Below are 21568 nucleotides of genomic sequence, written 5' to 3' on the forward strand. Positions count from 1 at the left end.
AAGGAGCCAGTTGAGGTGGTTCGGGCATCTAGCACGGATGCCTCCTGGGCGCCTCCCTTGGGAGGTGTTCCAGGCACGACCAGCTGGGAGGAGACCACGGGGAAGACCCAGGACTAGGTGGAGAGATTATATCTCTACTCTGGCCTGGGAACGCCTCGGGATCCCCCAGTCAGAGCTGGTTAATGTGGCCCGGGAAAGGGAAGTTTGGGGTCCCCTGCTGGAGCTGTTGCCCCCGCGACCCGATCCCGGATAAGCGGTTGAAGATGGATGGACAAACACCGTTAGCCTAATTTGCCGTTGGTAGCAGTGAGAGCTATTGCTGCTGCTAACCGTTAGCTTAAAGTCATCTGTTAAAAGACAGAGAGACCTAGCTAAACTGAAATACAAAAGCTAATATCCATCCATCACAGATAATATTATTGTGTTGGTGGCATATTATTATTATTTTAAACAGCTTGTTAATTTTGGTGCCACAGAAATAGAGAGTTGTACAAACGGCGTTAGCAAGCTTAAGGCTTCAGCCTGCCTGCTCGGTACCGGATTGGTGTTTAGTTTGTAAAATAAGCTTATTGCAGTTCTCATAACTGACTGTAATCAAAAATACTGGTCAATTTATTTCAGTGTTCACAAGTATCATCCATGTTAACTGCTTACAGATGCAAAATATATGTGAAATTGATATGTAGCTGCCATGTCTCAATAGCACAAGCTTGGTGAATAGCTTGGTTAAGTGTGTGAAACATCTGCATTTATAGAGAAATAGTGGAGGAACAGTTTCAACATGAATTTAATGACCGACTCAGGCTTTAACAAAATCTGCTCATGAACATGCCACTGCTGTTGGATTATACTAAACAGCAGCTTTACTTCCCCATAATTATACATAATGGAAACTATGTGGAAAAACCTAAAACAGGGAGTGCCATACACTGTCAAGATGCTGAATGTTGGGGATTAAAAACATATCATTGATTTTGGTAGCATTATATAATTTGGACAATATATAATGGATCAAAATGTAAGCTACATCGGAGTAGAAATCAACCCTAGGATTGTTTATAACAGGGTGAAAATGTTTCTGAAACATATGTTTGACCAAAAATATTTCATGTAATCTGATCCTCTGTGAGATGTGAGGCAACAATTTGCACTTAGAAGTTCACCTTCAGAGAAAAAGGCTTCAGGCCTGAATGTAGGATCTCCTACTTGTTTTATGTCTTTTCTCCAATCATCGTCTATATTTTAATATTTATCCTGAGAAAGGAAATATCAATGTGCCATCACATTTATCATAATCATTCCTTAAGGAAAATATTTTTGCACAAGAAATGGTTGGATGATTTTTAATTGTGTGTAATCGATTTCTAATCCATGTGAGTTTTTTGAGTCTGTGTGATCTTACATTTTAGTTTTTATACATTTTTATTTGACATTTTTTTTTATTGTTTAACAGATTGTTTTTCCTCCTATTGTTATTCACAAATCTTCTGAATCTCATGGCAGACTGCGAGCAATATTTCACTTTGACGGAACATTTCCGCGTACCGGCCCAGACTGAAATCAGTGTACATATCTGTGCTGAGTCACGACTGAATGGAAAAAATGCTACCCAACACCGCGGTACTTCAGCTGTCATGAAAATCAATCTGTAAATGACCATGTAAACTTTGACTCCATACAAGAAAACAAAAAAAACAATACTTATTAATAATGGAAATGAAGTTGTTGGGTCCAGCTGTTCACCTATTCCAGAAATATTAACATCTGCAGTGCATGCTTCTGCATCAGAGTGCAAGAACTCAGTGTCATATTTTCTTTTCCAAGGTGATATAATTTATGTAAAAATGTTGCTCTATCTGCTATAAAATGGCAGCGATAATTGTTTTATGAATCGTTTCATGTTATGGATTGTTTTATCCGTGGCCATACTGAATGTAACCTATCGTGCGACAGATCACTAACGATGTATGCAAGAAAAGCACTACCATGTTTAAATAAAGGCCTACTGCACTGTTTTTAAGACAAACGTGAACCAAATTTTTGTTTCTCTTGTCGAACTAATCATAATTATTAATCTATAAAAGTGTTAAATGAAATATTACACTCTCCTAGCTCCTTCACAGATTTCCGCAGGTTTGACCGCGTCATCCCGCCAGCACCACGGAGCAGTTGGACTACTGCTTTGCTGACAAAGCCCTGGCATCGGACCTCCACGGGATAAACCTTTGCTTTCCAGCCAGCCTCTTGGCGTTCCGCCGCCAGCTCTGAGTACTTCAGATGTTTCCTTTTGTTGGCTGCTGTTATGCCCTCTTCTATTACAGTATATTGAAAACCAGTCCTTCATTTGTTATTTATTCTACTGTACCAACTCTTGTTAACAAGCTTTTTATCATTCTTTGTGGCTTCAGGCCTCTCAATAATTTTCCAGCTGTTATTTTTGTAAAGACGTGATTGTCAAATAGTCTTTCTGGGTCCCATTTATCACATGACCTGTGGTTCAAACATCAAAATCACTGCACATCCATCCAAATACTGAATGTTGGGAGCTAGTCCCGCTGATCTTAACTGCAATTTATCATGAACACGTGGACAATCTAATGCAGGGGTCTCAAACTCTCGGCCCGCGGGCCAATTGCGGCCCGCAAGACGATATTTTGTGGCCCCCACCTTGATATGAAAGTTTAATGTTAGTGCGGCCCGCAAATTTTTTTTTTTTTTTAGGGGGCATTTTTTCATTTTTATTGACAGGACAGTGGATAGAGTCTTGGAAAGGGGGGAGAGAGAGAGTGGATGCGGAAAGGGCCACAGGCCGGATTCGAACCCGGGCCGCCGCGGTCAGGACCAAGGCTGTTTTCGAAACCGCATACTGCATACTACTGAGGAGCGCAGTATGCAGTATGCAGTACATACTGCATACTGCGCATCCTCAGTAGTATGCAGTATGGAACGTAAATCGGTTTATTTTGTAGTACGCGAGGCCGAGTTTCGCGGGCTTCCGGTTTTGGAAAGCTTAAAAAAAACTTAAAAGTTACGGCTTTGCTATGGGTAAAGTTAACGTTAGTAGGACAGATTACGTTCGTTACAGATAGACAGTAGCACTTATGAATTGCTGTCCTTACATTAAATTAGAAAAATAATATGCTATTTTTACATTTATATTCCTCCCTGTCCACCGCTGTCACCGGGATGTTGACGTCCGTCATTTCCGCCATTACAAAAATTTCCAAAAAGTGACCGTCGCAGCGCATTGCATTGTGGGATACAGTAGGCGAGGTAGACTGGTCTGATGCATACTGGAGAATTTTTCCAAATCAGTACGTCATCCGGGTATTTTTGGCATACTGGAGATTTTGCTTTTGTTCGCATACTGCATACTACATACTACATTTTGGCCAAATCAGTACGTACTACTAGTATAGTATGCGGTTTCGAATACAGCCCAAGTCTTGTTACATGGGCGCCCGCTCTACCAACTGAGCTAACCACGCGCTCTCGGCCCGCGAGTTCTATGTGAATGGCAGTTTGCCGCGTTGTGTGTGGAAGGTCCCTTTGTTGCGCGAGCCCGAGCTGAACGAACCGACCAATCACAGCGGGGTATGTGGCTCCCGGGGGCGGGCCAATCACAGCGGGGTATATGGCTCCCGGGGGCGGGCAATCAGCCGGGCTTGATGCAAGCAGAGAAACATTTCACAACAACTATGGCGGCGGCCCGTGTAACATCGCATAAGCTTGATTAAAGCTTGATTTATACTTCTGCGTTGACTCGACGCCGTAGCCTGACTCCACCTCTCCAGACATGGAACTACACGTCGCGGCGACGCAGACCGCAACAGCTGTGATTGGTCCAGTCTCTCAGCGATGCTGAGCGGCCAGGACCAAGTTCTACTTCTCTCTGCCTCCATCTGTTCAATGTTTGTTCACACAAATCCACTCAGATATATGTTCTCTTTTCGGCGTTGCAGTAATGTCAGTAAAAGTTCTGTGGTTCAACAGTTATTAGCTCCAACTGCGCTCAGTTTCTGTTTGTAGTACAAGAAGAAGAAGAAACTCATAGAGACGCCGCCAACTAGCGGCTTGGTGGTGTAATTGCAGAGCAACACAAACACAGCAGGCACAACTTTACTGTGGAGTGACACCAAGTGGAATGAATATATATCATGTCTTTTTCAAAGCCTGCAGTGAAGAGAAAGGTTGGTGACGAGCACAGACAATTTCAGGAAAAGTGGGAGACGCAATAGAGGCCATGTTCAGAAGAACTGTTCATGTTCTTCAATGTTCCATTCATGTTCAGGACAGTTCATGTTCAGAAGAACCGTTCATGTTCAGAAGAACCCATTCAAGTTAAAGAACTGTTAATAATGACGTTTGAGAAGATTGTTTTTTTTTTAACAAAGCTTTTTTTGTGGAATACCTGATGCGGCCCAGCCTCACCCAGACTCTGCCTCCCGCGGCCCCCAGGTAAATTGAGTTTGAGACCACTGCTCTAATGCAATCCAGTACAGCAACCCTTTCTTCAAAAACATTAAGATGTAATAGTACACATAAATCATTGTGTCAAGAAGTTGTTATGAGGCATTATTTATTTATCAAGCCTTCTTTCTGTGAGGTGACAGTGATCACCACTGCACCTCCACCTTTTAGACATTTTGAATTCACTTCAAGTCATTTTTATTTGTAGCCCCATGTATAAAATAACCCCCATTATTACACGGCTACGGTCTGTTATTTCTTCATAGCAGTTCCGATGTCGGACTCTGGAGGACCATTTTTGTCTCAAATTAGTGATTTCTTAAGTAAGTAGCCGTGTAATAAGCGGGATAATGTACAGTTAGCGGGACAACAATGACCAGCTCGCCGTACATTATCCCGTGCACTCTCAACCCAGCTCCAGCTCTCTAAGAAAACGAGGAAAAACTCGGTAAGAAACCTCGGAAAAGGCAATTCAAAGAGAGATCCCCTCTCCACGGACAGCTGGGTGTTTGAAGCATGAACGTAGGCCTATAATCACTATGGCTTGTCGCGGTAGTCCGTGTTACCAGTGTTACACAGTGGTCGGGCACATTACATTACATACCCGCCACCCACACCTGACAACTTGCCGCCAAAATGAATTAAATGGGTTTTATTTCTGTAAAAAAAAGCAAAACAACGCTTTTGTATTTGTACAGAAATAAAATCCCCACCCTCATTTTGGCGTATCAGCGGCAGGTTGTCAATAGATAGTCGGACGACCGATGCATCTGCTCCATACAGATTCTCAGCACAGAGTAGCAGGAGTCAGATTTCACACACACGGGACGGGAGAGAGTTGAAAGACGGAGCGGTCACAGCTGGTGTGCGCGGCGGAGCGGCACCGGGTACACCCCAGCGGCTCCGCAGCAAAAGTTCTACCGGAGAGGCCAGTCACTCAGCCACCCGATGGTAAAGATCAAAGTAAGCGCGCTACACATAATGACCGTCATCTTTTCCTGTAAAATCTCCAGTGTAATCGGTAACACCCATGTTGTCACAAGAAATTTTCCTCCCTGTCACATCCCTACTAGAGATTGACGCCACCGGCCTCTCGGTCTAATTTCTACTGCTTCAAGAGAGAGTGCAATGGGAGCCACATATGGGGACAACAGCAGCGTTAACCCTGGACGAGGTCCTTCCGTGATCCTGAGGGGTCCTTCCGTGGTCTTAAGGGGTCCTTCCGTGGCCTTCAGGGATCCATCCGTGGTCCGAGAGGTCCAGTCTGTATCACATCAGACTGGACCCCTTAGTACCACAGATCACACGAGCCAGGGGTGTTGCTTAAGAGTCTCCAGGGTGGGTCGGGCCTCTGGGCTCTTGTCCATACAGCGCGCTAGAAAATCTTGGCAATCTGGACAGACCAACAGGAATCATGTTTAAATACAAACGCTGTACTCTTTGTGTGTTTATGTGTGTGCTTGTATTCTACTGCATGTCTTACTGTAGGAAAGAGTGTCACGGATGTCAGGGACTGTTTTGATGATCTCACGGGGGCTACGGAAGGGGGGCGCCCCATCATGCAGCATCTCAAACAGCACCACACCGAGCTGCCACACAGTGGTAGCTTCAGGCGTGGACCACCCACGCCGGATAAACTCAGGAGTGGTGTATATAGGGGTACCTACAATATATACAGCCACACAGAGACAAAGGTTAATGGATGAGGGACGGGAGTAGAGGAAAGAGACGGCAAAGATGCTGGGTTGTTTCAGAGAACAGGACCATAAGAACGATAGCCTACCTTTATTATTAGTGTACCTCTCCTCTGTCAGAAATGCGCCGCAGCCAAAGTCAATGATCCTGACACGTGGGACATCAGAGCCGGTTTCGATGAGGATGTTTTCCATCTTGATGTCCCTGTGGAAAACACCTCTGGATTGGACCTCTTGGAGACCTTCCACCAGTTGTTTTGTTATGATCTGGGGGAGAAAGAAAGAGACATGAATACTGTGTGACATGGTTGGCGTGGACACACATACAGAAACACACATGTCATCAGCTACTTACCCGGCCTATGTCCTCCTGTATTGATAACTGTATGGACACCAAATAGTCATAGAGATCCATGCAGGGGGCGGGTCTCTCTAGGACGAGAATCAGCTCATTGCCCAGATTGTACCAGTCCAGCAGGCTCACCACGGCACTGGTTCCTGCTGCTGCTGGTTTGAGGTGCAGCAGCAGCGCCACCTCTGTAGGGATCGATGTCATTTCCCCTTCCAGATCCTAAAGATATGGAGTGAAAGAGAAAGCAAATAATGAAACCTTCATGTACACATGTATACAAAAGTTAACAGTATTTTAACTGTTAGATTGTATGAGGTACAAGAGGAACATGTTCCCTTTGTACTCAGAATAAAAAGAGAAATGTTACTCAAATGATTTAAATAATGTAGAGTGTTGATATTAGGATGAAAAACAAATCTCTTACCACTGTTGTGCAAAGAAACCGGCGGATACGCTTTATGGCCACCTACGGGATAGAAACAGACATTTGGTCAGCTTATACTACATGAGGCTGTTCTCATACACCCTTCGTAGCTATACCTACGAAAAGTAATGCACTGTAGTTCGTATAAATCAAAGGAATTTCCCCAATAGGCCGGTGTTTGTATCCCACGTGAAACCTGTAGTCAACGTTGATTTGTCACGTAACCTCTGTACTTAAGTTACGCCACTTCTGGAGTTATTTTAACCCAACCGTGTTGTCTAAACCTAACTAAATATTTTTTTGTCTAAACCTAACTAAGTAGTTTTGTCGCCTAAACCTAACTAAGTAGTTTTGGTTCCTAAACCTAACTAAGTAGTTTTGTTGCCGAAACCTAACCAAGTCGATCTTTTCCTAAACCTAACTAAGTCGTTTTTCTCATGTAACTTCTGTACTTAAATTACGCCACTTCCGGTGTTATTTTAACCCAAACCAATTTCAATACCTAACTAAGTAGTTTTGTTGCTGAAACCTACCCAAGTCGATCTTTTCCTAACTTTTATTTTGAAAAGACTGGAGCGGAAATTGACACATGCGTCACGTGTTGCTAGACATTCGTATGAAAACGCAATGAAAAGTAGGAATAACTTTTTGTAAAATATCATTCGAACCGTTGTATGAGGATACGTTGACTACTTACAGAGTGGATACATGAATCATGGATTATTTGTGTGTGTGTGTTTGTGTGTAACTTACAGGCAGATGGTCGTCTTTGCGGATGCCAGCAAAGACTGCTCCGAAGCCTCCTTCACCCAGAATTTCCTCTTCTTCATATTTCGCCTCAAAGTCAGCTGCAGAAACAAAACACAAACACTTTGACTGTACTTGTTCAGAACTTTCATTCCACTTCTAAACTAACCCCTAATACTACAGTAACAATTACTGATTTAAAATCTAATCCTATTACCAATATGAATCCAAAAGCCAAGACTGAAACTTATAGGAACGATATGACCTTTTGAGCCAGCAGACGATTAAGCTTAGCTTAGAATCAAGACTGTAAACAGTCTGATTCTGTCCAAAGGTAACAAGATCTGCCTATCAACATCCACTAGACATTATACAACAGTCTTCCCAGGCTAGTAGTACGCCCCATGAAGAATAAACTCAACTGAATTTACTGATGGAACTCACACTTCATCAACGTTTCACGTATTTCTATCTCTACTCACCTCTGTTGTGAAACAGAGTGGCTTCTGGGAAGCTGGTGTCAGAGTCGCTACTGCTGGTCTCAGGGATGGCCTCAGTAGTGGCCTGGTAGCTGCAGCCCTCACCGGACCTGAGGGGCGTTTTTCTCCTCTTCCTGTATATTTTTGTGTCCTTATACTTCCTCTTCCTGCTCTTCTTCTCCTCAGAGTCTGTGCTGGTGGGTATCCGTGGCACAGCATTCTCAGCGGTGTAAAAGGTTTCTAAACACATTATACATGTTAGAAAATAAGTGCTGAAACAGTCTTCCTAGGCTAGTAGTGTTCCTCATGAAGAGTAACTCAACTGAATTTACTGATAGAACTCACACTTCATCAATGTTTCACGTATTTCTATCTCTACTCACCTCCGCTGTCTTCTGAGAAGGTGTCAGATCGGTAACTGAAGGAGGTCTCAGGGATGGTCTCAGGAATGGTCTCAGGGATGGCCTCAGAGTTGGATGGAAAAAAGAGATTAAAAAGAAAAGGAAATGGGTTAGAGAGGTAGCGCAGGGGCGCCTGGTACCAGGGGTAGCTGGTGCCAGCATCGGGAATGAGGGACGTTCTACTCCTCTTCCCGTAGTCTCCTGTGTCCTCAGACTTCCTCTTCCTGCTCTTCTTCTCCTCAGAGTCAGTGCTGGCGGGTCTCCGTAACACAGCATCCTCAGAGGAGTAAAAGATTTCTAAACACATAATACATGTTAGAAAATAAGCGCTGAAACAGCCTTCCTCATGAAGAGTAAACTCAACTGAATTTACTGATAGAACTCACACTTCATCAATGTTTCACGTATTTCTATCTCTACTCACCACCGCTGTCTTCTGAGAAGAAGGTGTCCTCAGGGATGGCCTCAAGGGCGGTCTCAGTGGTGGCCTGGTAGCTGGTGCCCTCACCGGGACGTAGGAACGTTCTTTTCCTCTCCCCGGATGTTTCTGTTTCCTCAGACTTCCTCTTCCTGCCCTTCTTCTCCTCAGATTTGGTGCTGGCGGGTTCCGATTTCCCAGCATCCCCAGTGGAGTAAAAGGTTCCTAAACACATTATACATGTTAGAAAATAAGTGCTGAAACAGTCTTCCCAGGCTAGTAGTGTTCCTCATGAAGAGTAAACTCAACTGAATTTACTGATGGAACTCACACTTCATCAGTGTTTCACGTATTTCTATCTCTACTCACCTCTGCTGTTTTCTGAGAAGAAGGTGTCAAATTCATCACTGGAGGTGGTGTCAGGGGTGGCCTCAGTGGTGGTCTCAGTGGTGGACTGGTAGCTGGTGTCCGTACCGGAACTGAGGGGCGTTTTTCTTCTCTTCCCGTAGTCTCCTGTGTCGTCAGACTTCCTCTTCCTGCCCTTCTTCTCCTCAGAGTCGGTGCTGATGAAGGTGTCAGATCCAGATCTGAAGGAGGTTTCAGGAGTGGCCTCAGGGATGCCGTCAGGGATGGTCTCAGTGGTGGCCTGGTAGCTGGTGCCCTCACTGGGACTCAGGAACGTTCTTTTCCTCTTCCCGTATTCTTCTGTGTCCTCGAACCTCCTCTTCCTGCCCTTCTTCTCCTCAGATTTGGAGCTAATGCTGGCGCAGGCGGGTGTCGATGTCCCAGCATCCTCAGTGGAGTTAAAGGTTCCTAAACACATTAAACATGTTAGAAAATTAGTGCTGAAAACATGTGAAGAGACTGAACTATATAGTACTGAATTGTGGAGTTAGACTGCTTTTCACCACTGGAGCCATCCTTAGTATAACCCTTTGCCTAATACTATATAAAAACTAGAGTGGTTCGCCCACTCATTCGAGACTTGTAACACTTAACACTCATTTTTTCATGATTTTTAAACCAAATTTTTTTATACTTGGTGATATTTTTAAGGTAGATGTTATAGGTGTATATAGCATGGCAGAGACAAGCCGGACCGACCCAGGCACACTAGATACTGTATGTGTATACAGTATGTACTGTTTGGATATTTTTCCTAAACCTAACCAAGTAGTTTTGTTGCCTTAACCCAACTAAGTCGATCTTTTCCTAAACCTAACCAAGTAGTCGTGTTGCTATTTTTACGTTACCCGGACTTTAACAAAATAGCCCCTGAGGTTCTTTCCATGTCATCTAACCTCTGCTGAATGACGGTCTGAAGCCCTCGGAGGGACATTGACTTTTCCTACTCGTCTTGATGGCTCTTTCATGGCTCTCGTCAGACTTTCTCTTGGTGGCCCTCTGGTTTCCACCTGACCTGTTGTCCAGCGTGTCCTGGTTGTGATCTACTATATGAGAGACTTAAGGAAGAAGCAGCGTTAGTAATCATTAGCCCAGCAGCTAAATCACATGGATATTAAAGTAAGAGAGACTGCAGTTCTCGTCAGGATTTTGGTATCACTACTTACCCAGTTTTCTCTTGTTGGACGGACGCTCAGGAGTCCTTACTAATCTTGATCTCAAATTGTAAGGCATGGCTCTCAAACAGTAATAGTTCACCGTTGAAATGTCGAAGATTCGAAGTTCACCGTTGAAATGTCGAAGACTCGAAGTTCACAGTTGAAGTGAGATTGATGAGAGATTCTGGTTGGTATCAAGAGTTTTCTCCGGAATGTTGGCCTCACAATTCCATTAATACCTCACAACTGTTTCATGACCTCACAACTCCTTTATGACATCACAACTGCTTCATGACCTCACAACTGCTTCATGACCTCACAACTGCTTCATGACCTCACAACTCCTTTATGACATCACAACTGCTTCATGACCTCACAACTCCTTTATGACATCACAACTGCTTCATGACCTCACAACTGCTTCATGACCTCACAACATTCTACTGTTGTACAATTCTACTCTTGGAATGCATGATGTCATGTCAAATCTAAACCAATAAATGCATTTAAAGGTCCCATATTGTAAAAAGTGAGATTTTCATGTATTTTATATTATAAAGCAGGGTTAAGTGATATATAAATACTGTTAAACTATCAAAACACTCAATATACGGAGAAATACAAACAGCCTGTATTGCCGTTTGGATTTTTGTCCATTTGTGATGTCACAGATATACAGTATTTAAACCATTACACGGTTTTAAACATAAATATTCTAAATGTGTCCCAGTTTATTTCCTGTTGCAGTGTATGTGAATAACACCAGCTGACAGGAAGTAAACATGGACCCAAACTGTTGCCTAGCAACGCAATTCCATTGCAATTCCGTTGAAATGCACCAAAACAGTGCGTTTCAGACAGAGGGTAAATACAGGTATATTCAGGCAGACAGTATGAGGAAAATAAAGTTGTTTTTTTTAACATTACAGCATGTAAACATGTTCTGATAGAAACACAAAATACAAGTGTGAACCTGAAAATGATATCAAATAAAAATGTATATATATAATATAATATATAATATAATATTATAAATTATATTATATTTTATTTGTATTATTTTTTTAAAATATTTTTTCATTATTATTTTACTTTTTTTTCAGACCCTCGACCCTTTTTTAATCGTATCTTAATTGTAATAAATATTATTTAATATCTTGACATTATTAATATTTTGGGTGCACAAGTTCTCATCATGTATGCACAAGATTTTATTTAAAACATTAATTAAAAAAAAATGTGGGACTTCGGGGGCTGTGTATTTCTAAATATTTTTTAATTAATCATATTTAACTTTCTTTTATTTTTCATGGACCCTTGAAGTCCCAGAAGATTATATATATATATTTTTTTATCTTATCTTAATTGTAATAAATATTATTTAATATATTTATATTATTACAAGTTATCCACCTGTATGTGCAAGATTTTAAAAAAATCATAATTTTTTATTCATATATTTCATAAAATGTTTAAATCAACAGCACAAAAACAAACTAAATATATAAACCTGTCTGAACCAGCTGAAACTTAACTAAACACACTGAAAACTAAACTAAAATGGAATCAAAAAGTCAAAACTAAAATAAAATAAAAACTAACTGAAAATTAAAAACTATTACAACCTACATTCACATTGATTGTTTATTTTTCAGAGAGAGAAACCCATTTACAACACATTCTCAGGCTGATGAATTATTTCATACAGCATGAAAGAACATTTGAATGACAGCTTAGAGTGGAGCCACACAATACAGACAAATAAGCTTTATTTAATTGAATATTGAAATGTGTTGATTTTTCAACAAAGATCATGTGTTCTCCATCTTTGACGTAACTGCAGTTACAATGATGATTTTGACAATGTGCAAATTAAATCAAAGTGCTGACTTGAAGAAAAACAAGATCCTAGTCAAGGCTGCATTAGGATTATTTGTAATATATTAGATTTTCTTTTCTGTTTTCTAACCAAAGACCCATCATTTCATCACCTGTTATATAAAAGCCAGGGTGTGACCCTTTTAAGTTTTATTTAGCCAACACAGTTTATGGTTTTTCATAATATCTCTTGAGGAAAAGCATCTAATATCTGCATTTTAAATGATAGTTTCAAAGATAAAACATTTTATTTTTCAAATAATTCAAAGTCAGCCATATTAAAAAACAAACAAGGTTTCCAGTGTTTCCAAAGATATTCACAATAAAAAATCATATTCTGTTTTAAGCTCCATCTGTACAAAGTTGGTTTACATGATCACAAGAGCGATTTGATTCTTGTAGACATCCAAAAGATATTTTATTTGCTGGTGTTTTAGTGTCTTTCTAAAGGACACTCGGAGGGTGATGCTTGCTGTCATGAGCCTTAAAGGGATAGTTTGGGTGTTTTGAAGTGGTACGTATCCATAGTCAGTGTATTATTTACAGGTAAATACCTCGTACCACTCTTCAAAACACCCGAACTATCCCTTTAAGCCATCTCTCTCTGGGCGAGAAGCACCCTGCTGCTCCTTTGATAAATCAAACGCACCTATCTGAAGAAGTTCAAATCAAAAACTTGAAATCCTACAAAATGATGTGACGCATCAGAACAAAATAAAACACTCCGTATTCAAAATATTTAAGGCATCTTGGTCATTAGGCCTCCGAGTCAACGCACATACTATACACGCAAAGCATGAATACACATGGACTTACAAAACAAATGTATTCTGCCCATTAAAAAAGATAAAGATCTTTTTTTTAAGAACTGATTGGAGATCGGACCACACAGCAGTTACTTTAGCTCACAAAGTGTTAAAACACAAAAGGTTTTCCCCGCTGTAGAAATCAGTCCTGGTCCCTCCGACAATATCTCACTCATCAAGTTAGTTTAGAGCGATGACGAAACAGTTTTTCTCTAAAATCTGAAGTCAAAATATTTCTTAAATTCCTCTCTCTGACCAAACACAAACATGGTCATTTTGGACAAAAGCTCTCAGTTTAAAAATAACAAAACAATTTATTTGAGGGTCCCGAACGTGTTGCTGAAACCATCAAAAAGGTCAAAGTCCATCGTCATCGCTGCTGTCCCAGGACGCCGGGCTGGTCGATCTCCGAGAGAGGAGAGGCTTCTGTCAGGATTCCTCTCCGACTTCCTGGTTGACCACATGGCGGTACCCCCGGTTGCTGATTGGCTCCTTCTGCCAACAAATAACGCCGAGGAGGATGATGATGATGAAGAGGAGCAGACAGCCGGACACCGCCAGACTGATGATCACCTCTGGAGACGAAGAAGAAAAAGGATCAATGGTGGCACAATCATTTAGTCATCTCTCTTTATCTGGAGTTTCTAGAGTGTGTTCACCTTTATCTCGCCCTCCTGAAGGCACTTGACACTCTTTGTCCCGGTCGTCTGAAATAGAGAGCTTTGTAATTCTCACAAACTCCTCTAGAGGGCAGTCAAGGGAGCAGCCTGGTATCTGCTGAGGGAACGGCTCCACTGTGCTGTCATTCCTGAAGAACAGCGACACCGAAACAGAGCTGGAGGCACAGAGAGAGAGAGAGAGAGAGAGAGAGAGAGTTTATGATTGTCTAGTGTCACTTAAAGATGTTTCGATCAGCAGTTTGGACATTAAAGGGACAGTCTGGGTGTTTTTAAGCAGCGTTGTAAGAGTGTATTACCTACAGTAGATGACGGTCGGCAGCTGAATCTGGTTGTGTTGAATTTCAAAGTAAAAGTCTCATCTGTTTATTCCACTTTGCATATTGTTTTTACTTTCTTTCTGGTATCAGCTCCTAAAATCCGTCTGTTTGAGTCCATATTATAATGTTTTTGTGAGTGTCTACAGTATGCTCTGTGTGTGTAAGTGTGTGTATTTGTTTACCCGTTGTCGTCCCTGTGCAGCTCAAATATCTGACAGGAGGCATATGGCGGCTGTCTCCCACTGAACACATCCAAGCTGGTCTGAAGAGCAGCTATAGTGGTGTCATGCTGTGGAACAGACACACGCACATTAAAGGGATAGTTCAACATTTTTTTTAAACTTGCTTTTTATCCCCAGAGTTAGATGAGAAGATCGACACCAATCATGTCTGTATGTTAAATATGAAGCTACAGCCAGGAGACAGTTAGCTTAGCTTAGCTGGAAACAAGCTCTGTCCAAGGTAAAAAAAATAAAATAAAAATCAACCTACTAGTAATTGAAAAATTCTTACCGCTGACAGCATCATCAATTTCAGTTTCTGTTTTGGGTCCGGGACAGCCATCTTGGAAAGATTCTTCACTATTTCACCCAACAGCATACCTACAAGACAGACAACAGTTCTCATTTCCGTATTTAGTACTGTAATTAAAAGATAAGTCTAAGATATTCTATAGTTTATCAATAAATCCCATGAAAAAAAACAAAACAATAGTGAATAACAAGTATTGTTATTGATATATCTTCTTCCTCTGTGCCACACTCTTTACTGACATGTTCCTTCATTATCATGAACTGTAGTTTATTTAGACTTGATCCCACATACACCTCCCTGCTGCCAGATATAGTAACTAAAGCACCAAATGAGGATTAATCCGCCGCTGAAAATAATCCCCAACAAACACCATTTCTTCCTGTTTGAGTTGTATTAGATTTTCACCAAACTACACACACATACCTCCCTGCAGCCGGCTCTTTTCTCGTTGTTCGTGGACCCCGAACAGGACCTGTGAATAGTGGAGATCATTACATTACTTTACATACTTAGCATTTAGACCATTATGAGACACCAAAAACTCATAAATGAAACCAGATATTTGCTGCTGCTTTTACCCGAAATCCAAAATCTTTGAGGTCTTGGAGCATCTTCATAACATCGGGAGTCACCCATTCGGGAGCTGTGAGGTTGTGACAGGACTGAATTCAAACACAGACAACACAAAGAGACACTTGATTAAAAGGAGAATGTCAAAAGAGGCCTATAAGCTTCAATTAAGCAGTCGTTAGGTTGTCTTGATAGCACTTTGTCAGCAGTCCTCTCACTGCAACCATCTCTCACATTGTTGCTCATCTCGTGGCTGCACTCAGTGACCCAGATGTCCCTCATTTCAGAATTGGCTCACACTTGAAACCTCACACTATTCTGTGTGTATTTGACTCGTGATAATGTGGACAAAATAATAGCTACACATGTCTGATTATGTATTAACAGTAATACAATATATTGATTGGAGGCTGAAATGCCAGCAGTGACCTTTGTTAACTAGATAAGATCAGACAAAACACACATGTGAAAGCGGTACTAGTTGCACATTTCTGTTCCTCAAACAGCTTCTTTGCCAAAATGTCGACGTGTTCCTGAAATGCTGATGAGGACCGGTTGAGTCACAAGACTAAAAACCAACAGCTTTGAGATCTGGTCAGTCACAGTCTCGCCTGCCAGAGGTTTACACATGACTTATGTCTGTTGAAATACAAACAACTTGTGAATTGTGTCTTGAATAACAGGAAACTCTTATTTTAAATAACCGCAACACAAGCAGTTTGAGTTCATACTTGAAAAAATGTCTTTCATGTTACATAAAACACGTCATGAAAGTCCTGCCAAAACCTAAATATTACAGATTTATGGCCAGAATTCAGATGTTAATTTTTGCAATTATTTACCTATAGTTTATGTACTTAAAAATAATTGTTTCAATCCAAGAACTATACTCTATTTCGCCCAGCAAAAAGATCCAAATTTGTTGGTATTGTATGTACAAAAAGTCAACAGAAATATTAGAGGTGCAGTGTGTGGGATCTGGCGCCATCTAGCGGTGAGGTTGCAGATTGCAACCAACTGAAATTTCTCCCATGTGCCAAGCGTGTAGTGGAACACTTTGGGCCACGCCGAGTCAAACCATGCTGTGCTGATTTGCGTTTCCATTACCATTTTAGCGAGCCGAGTTGGACTGGGCGGCGGTGACGTCTTGCCGGCCGCGGCCAACCCGACTGTGACTGTGTGTGTGTTCTCACCTCACAGAAGAGTGTGTCGTAAACGCTCCAGACGGATTCCACAGTCGTCTTATTCAGTCCTGTTTTTTTCCTTACCAGCTCTATAACATCCTGAAGAGAGGAACACAGTAAGCTCAACATAACATCATCATTGCATCACAAAATCATGAGTAATCGTAGGCTCCTTTTGATGTCACGTAACACCCCAAAAATCCCCGTACCTTGTACGTAGTGGTGTAATTAATAAATATCTTGGTGTGTTCAGTTTCGTTCATCAGCTGTTCGTAGCGAGGACAGTCACGCAGAGGAAAAGAGAGAAGCTAAAAACAAAAAGAGAGAAGAGGTGTTGAATCACTTGGAGCGAGGAGCACTTATAAAACTATTTATATTATACACACATACCCTCTCTTCACTTGGTGGTACCGTGTGTACAGGTATCGGCTGCCACTGCAAGGTTTTTGTGAAGACCTGCTGACCAGCGGGGGGGTAGAGACCTGGATGACCGCAAGAGACTGTTAATGTGAGGAGGAAAAGTACGAGTATTGCAGGTAGAAGGAGGAAGAGGAGTTAGCTGACCTGCAAGGTTGGCCTCAGCGCTCATCAGGGTGCGATCATAGTCTGTACTGCGAACCAAGATCTGAGGACAAAGGAGTAGCGAGTGTCATCGCAGCCTTAAGACAGACATTAGTTTGGTCAATCTGTTAATGAAGTGTTATGATAAACAGAAATACACAGAGGCCTCCTCTCAGAAAACACCTCTATCATGCTCCAGGAATTCCAGCACCAGTGGGAACCCTGTATAACACCAACGTGGCGAAGGAGCCCTTCTCCTAAACATTCAAATGAATCATCGTTCTGGTGACGTGTCATGTGATCTGAAAGAGGTTACCTCGTGTCTGTCGTAGGATTCGTTAAGGAATCCTTTGTAGCGATTCCTCAGGAACTGGCCCAGGTCTAAGTGCTGCCTCATCCCATCCTGAAAACACACATCCAGAGGTGACGTCACTGGATGTAGTTAACCTTTCAAACTTTGACACACTTGATAAGACATATTGATTATACCTGTGTCAGCTGTCCAAAGCCTTGAGGCCAGCTGCTCTCTTGGTAAGGGTCGGTAGGATAGGCTTTGATTGGTGACCTGTCGCCGTGCCGAAACAACTGGAGGGGAGAGAGAGAGAGAGGAGAAGTTAGGCAACTAACAACAAAAACTTCCCCTATTGCATAAGAAAATGGGACATCTTTCAGTATCTTTATAGCTGTTTTAAAATCCCAGCATTGCTACGATATCAGCCTGAGAGTCACGCTCTATAATCCAACAACACAAATGCAATTATGGAAAAAATGTGAATGTATTTACCAAACTTTTTGTTGTTGCAGCCTGGAAGCTACTTGATCAAGCTAATAAAACATTCACTGTTTCATCATGTGCCTTGTGTTTGACTTTATTAGCCTACTTAGAGGCCCAGTTTCCCACTGCTTGAGAGTAGATATATTTGATACAACCGTTATCATTCCCCCTCAGAATCAAGCCAAAAGCCTCGTCCAAGTGTTATCTGTGTCACTAGCTGTTATGAAACCCAAGTCAGCTGATAGTGACGATCTTGCCAAGTGTTTGTAAGAGACTTAAACTTTAGTGTGGAGTGAAATGTCTGTAATCCAGTCGGTTGGGTCTTGTAACTGGATGCCACCACATCAGCTGTCTACTCAAGTTTCAGTCTTCACTCCAGAGAATTGTGGGTTTCTGGTTTCTTTGGTGTGGAGAGCATGCATGACTGATCCGTCCAAAATAGATGAAAAAAAAGTGTGTAAACTCTATTTGAAGGGTGGATTATCCCTTTAGGACTCCTAATCTTATCTGCTCCGTGATCCATTAACGGCTATCTTGGTTTTTTAAGAACGAGTGCAATAATAAGAACATTTAGTTGTCAACAAAACAACTTCCACACGAGAAAATCTACGTTGACCTTCTGACCTGACTTCTCTTTCAGCGGCGTCATATTTTAACAGCGTGACATGCAAGATGCTTGATGTCACGGCTTTGACACGGGAAAACACGAGTGTGTCCAATGCTATTTCAATTCTCACATACATGACAGATTCTGTGTCTGTAACGCTAAAAAAACAGAAATGGAGGGTGGGAAACCTCCTCAAACCACGGTAGATTTAGAAAGAGATTGTGGTAAATAATCCAAAAAAGGACACTTTAAATTTAACAAAATTGTTGTTATTAGTGTTGCTGTACTAGTATTACAACTTTGTCTTTACAATGTTTTTAATACCGTTAAGCAGTCGCAATGTTTGTGTTCACAGCTTGCCACACTGGTTCTCTGCAGGGTGATCCAAGGACGCCACCCTGCAGGTATCGCCATACTTTGTATGGGAGATTAGCAGACAGATCAAATTCACTGGCCCTCATTCAACAGTTAGATAAACGCAATGAAAAAAGGACATGCAAAAATGCATTAATGTGGGAGTGACGCTTTAGTGCTGGTTTTTACTGTATATGGATAATGGTCAATGAAGGAAGTAGACAACCTTTAAACAAACAGTAAAGCTACAAATAACCATTTAAAATAGTGCATTTCAGTTGTATAATGCAAGCAAGGAGCGAGATGTTTTGTTCTTTACTACAGTTTCAATTTTCAAGCTTGTGTTCTCTCTGCATCATCTTGCATTGACGTCAATGAGTAACTCTGTCAAAACAATAACTTCTGTATCCTTGACTACACTGGGTTTCTGTGAACAGGTCCAGGGCAGAGCAGCTGCATATTCAAATACTTTAACAAGTGCTTTTTTTAACATGTGACTAATATGAGAAATATGCAAGCAGAACCAAATGAGGTATTTGTTTATGTAATGAACAATAGCTATTCACAACTGGGGTTTGGTTGTTTGTGTTGTTAGTACAGCTGACTAGTCACCTGATCAGACAGTACGGAAACCCTAAAGGGACATTATTCAAACATGTTATTTCCTTCCTTTAAAGGCTTGTAATGCAGGGTTAACAGAAATACATATTTACTTAGCTAGCTCATGCGGAAAATGTTTAATGCTGCTGTTACTGCTACTGTTTGCCTTTGTTAGTGTGACTCTAGTACAGATGTCATCTCAATTTTACTTCTTCTTGTATGCAATGTAAAGAACTTGACCTGCATTAATGTGAGAGATTGCTTTAAGTGTGTGATTAGGTAACAAAGGAAACTTTTAAAATGAAAGGGACTTGTTTTATTGGGAAATAAGTTTCTTCATCTGTTCATTGCCTTTTCTGGTGTTTCATTAGTTAGTTCTGTCACCTTTAAAGGTTCCATATCGTGCTCATTTTCAGGTTCATACTTGTATTTTGTGTTTCTACTAGAACATCTTTACATGCTTTAATGATCAAAAAAACCTTTATTTTCCGCATACCGTCTGCCTGAATATGCCTGTATTCACCCTCTGTCTGAAACACTCTGTTTTAGCGCATTTTGACGGAATTGCGTTGCTAGGCAACAGCTTGGGTCCATGTGTACTTCCTGTCAGCTGATGACTTTCACATATACACTGCAACCAGAAAATAAACTGGGACACATTTAGGATGTTTACGTTTAAAACTGTGTCAAGGGTCTAAATATAGTATATTCGTGACATCACAAATGGACAGAAATCCTGACAGCTTGTTTCAAACGCAGAGTTTCTGAATACGGGCTGTGTGTATTTCCCTATGGATTGAGTGTTTCGATACTTTCACAGTATTTATATAGGACTTATGCCTGCTTTATAATAAAAAAACAGGTCACTTTTTTATAATGTGGGACCTTTAATACTCAGGGGCAAACTACTAACTACCTCTTTTAGTTTTTTCAATATTTGAGTTGTAGTGGGATACTTCTGTATTTCCTTTTTTTATAATTTATCACACCAGTAAAGTATTTTTTTGCATTCCTGTGTTAACCATCACTGCATTATTCTCACATTCTCTGTTGACTTATAAAATGCATCTGAAAAAAGCATTACTTGCAAGCAATGTGAACCAAACACAGCTTTTTTAAGTGTTGCTAGGTGGATTATTAATAAGCCGAATACAATAAAAGACTCTAATTATTCCTGACATACTTAATTGGTGTTCATAGAAACATGCATGTTTAAATAAAAGCAGATTAAACACTAAATCTGCTATTTTTTAAATGTAGTTCCGCACCACACCGCCTAGACACGCAGATCTCAACATAGCTTCTGTTGCATCATATTAAATATGATTAATACTCACCACAGTCACATAAACTAGTTGTCTTTCTGCAGCAGCTTCTCCACAGATATAAACCAGCGTTAAAAGACAGAGAACCGCAGCGGACACCATGTTTACGTCTCTATAACCGAAGGCTCTAACCAACGGATCACAGACTGAGATTGTAGGTTTCTACGGACTCCTGTTTGAGCTACACCAAGTCAGCCGCATCTACACCGGAAATTAAAGCGTAAAATGTAATTTTTAAAAAATACGTGCAAGTCTGAGGGCCCATGAAGCATTCAAATGTTTAATATATCTATTTAATTATTTTCAAAGCATTTTTATACATTTTCGACCACATTTTTCCTTTTTATTTGTTAAAAATGTCACATATTGGTTAGCACGTATTTTATTTTGAAATGAATAGCCTGCATATTGCTGGGTGGCAAAAAAAAAGAAAAACGGAAGTGACGGAAAGGAAGTGATGATAGAGTGAAATATATTTTGCCGTTTTTTTAATTTATTTATTTATTTATTTATTTATTTATTTATTTATTTATTTATTTATTTATTTACTTATTTATTTTATTTTATGTTGGTTTTGTTTCATTTCTGTTGTCCTTTTATGTTTGGCACAGCTCTTTGTTTATGTTTTTGCTATGCTTTTGTATGTAAATGTTTTTAATGTTTTCTGCTGTTACTATGGATACTGTCATTTTGAAATAATAATAAAAAAAATCTATATACATATTTTTTTTTTTTTTTAATTTTCTTTTTCTTTATTTCTTTCTTTATTTTTTATTTCATAATGACAGTATACATAATAACAGCAGAAAACATTAAAAACATTTACATAC

At 40.7% G+C, this 21568-nt stretch overlaps 2 protein-coding genes across 4 annotated transcripts; both read right to left on the reverse strand.

The window, feature by feature from the left end:
- Positions 1–5296: 5296 nt before the first annotated feature.
- On the reverse strand, positions 5297–10723 carry LOC119483513 (probable myosin light chain kinase DDB_G0279831). Of its 3 annotated transcripts, XM_037761690.1 has the most exons (13): positions 10557–10723; positions 10287–10448; positions 9596–9798; positions 9355–9427; positions 8992–9210; positions 8550–8864; positions 8170–8406; positions 7694–7788; positions 6941–6982; positions 6520–6735; positions 6254–6431; positions 5954–6133; positions 5297–5863 (listed from the first exon to the last, which is right to left on the reverse strand). In XM_037761690.1, exons 1-13 carry the CDS (start codon positions 10621–10623, stop codon positions 5772–5774), a joined length of 2079 nt encoding a protein of 692 aa, XP_037617618.1. In that variant the 5' UTR covers positions 10624–10723; the 3' UTR covers positions 5297–5771. The 3 variants fall into 3 exon arrangements, with proteins under 3 accessions (XP_037617618.1, XP_037617617.1, XP_037617619.1); XM_037761689.1 differs by having other exon boundaries at positions 9355–9798; positions 10557–10721; XM_037761691.1 differs by lacking the exon at positions 8992–9210 and having other exon boundaries at positions 9355–9798.
- Positions 10724–12176: 1453 nt separating this feature from the next.
- Positions 12177–20916, reverse strand: acp2 (acid phosphatase 2, lysosomal). Its single transcript, XM_037761758.1, has 13 exons — positions 20751–20916; positions 17567–17662; positions 17394–17480; positions 17081–17141; positions 16907–16998; positions 16726–16824; positions 16526–16615; positions 15341–15424; positions 15186–15234; positions 14742–14830; positions 14411–14517; positions 13891–14066; positions 12177–13806 (listed from the first exon to the last, which is right to left on the reverse strand). Exons 1-13 carry the CDS (start codon positions 20838–20840, stop codon positions 13661–13663), a joined length of 1266 nt encoding a protein of 421 aa, XP_037617686.1. The 5' UTR covers positions 20841–20916; the 3' UTR covers positions 12177–13660.
- Between the last annotated feature and the right edge of the window lie 652 nt (positions 20917–21568).

This window comes from Sebastes umbrosus, chromosome 24 (genome assembly GCF_015220745.1).
Source record: "Sebastes umbrosus isolate fSebUmb1 chromosome 24, fSebUmb1.pri, whole genome shotgun sequence".
Lineage (NCBI taxonomy): Eukaryota > Metazoa > Chordata > Actinopteri > Perciformes > Sebastidae > Sebastes > Sebastes umbrosus.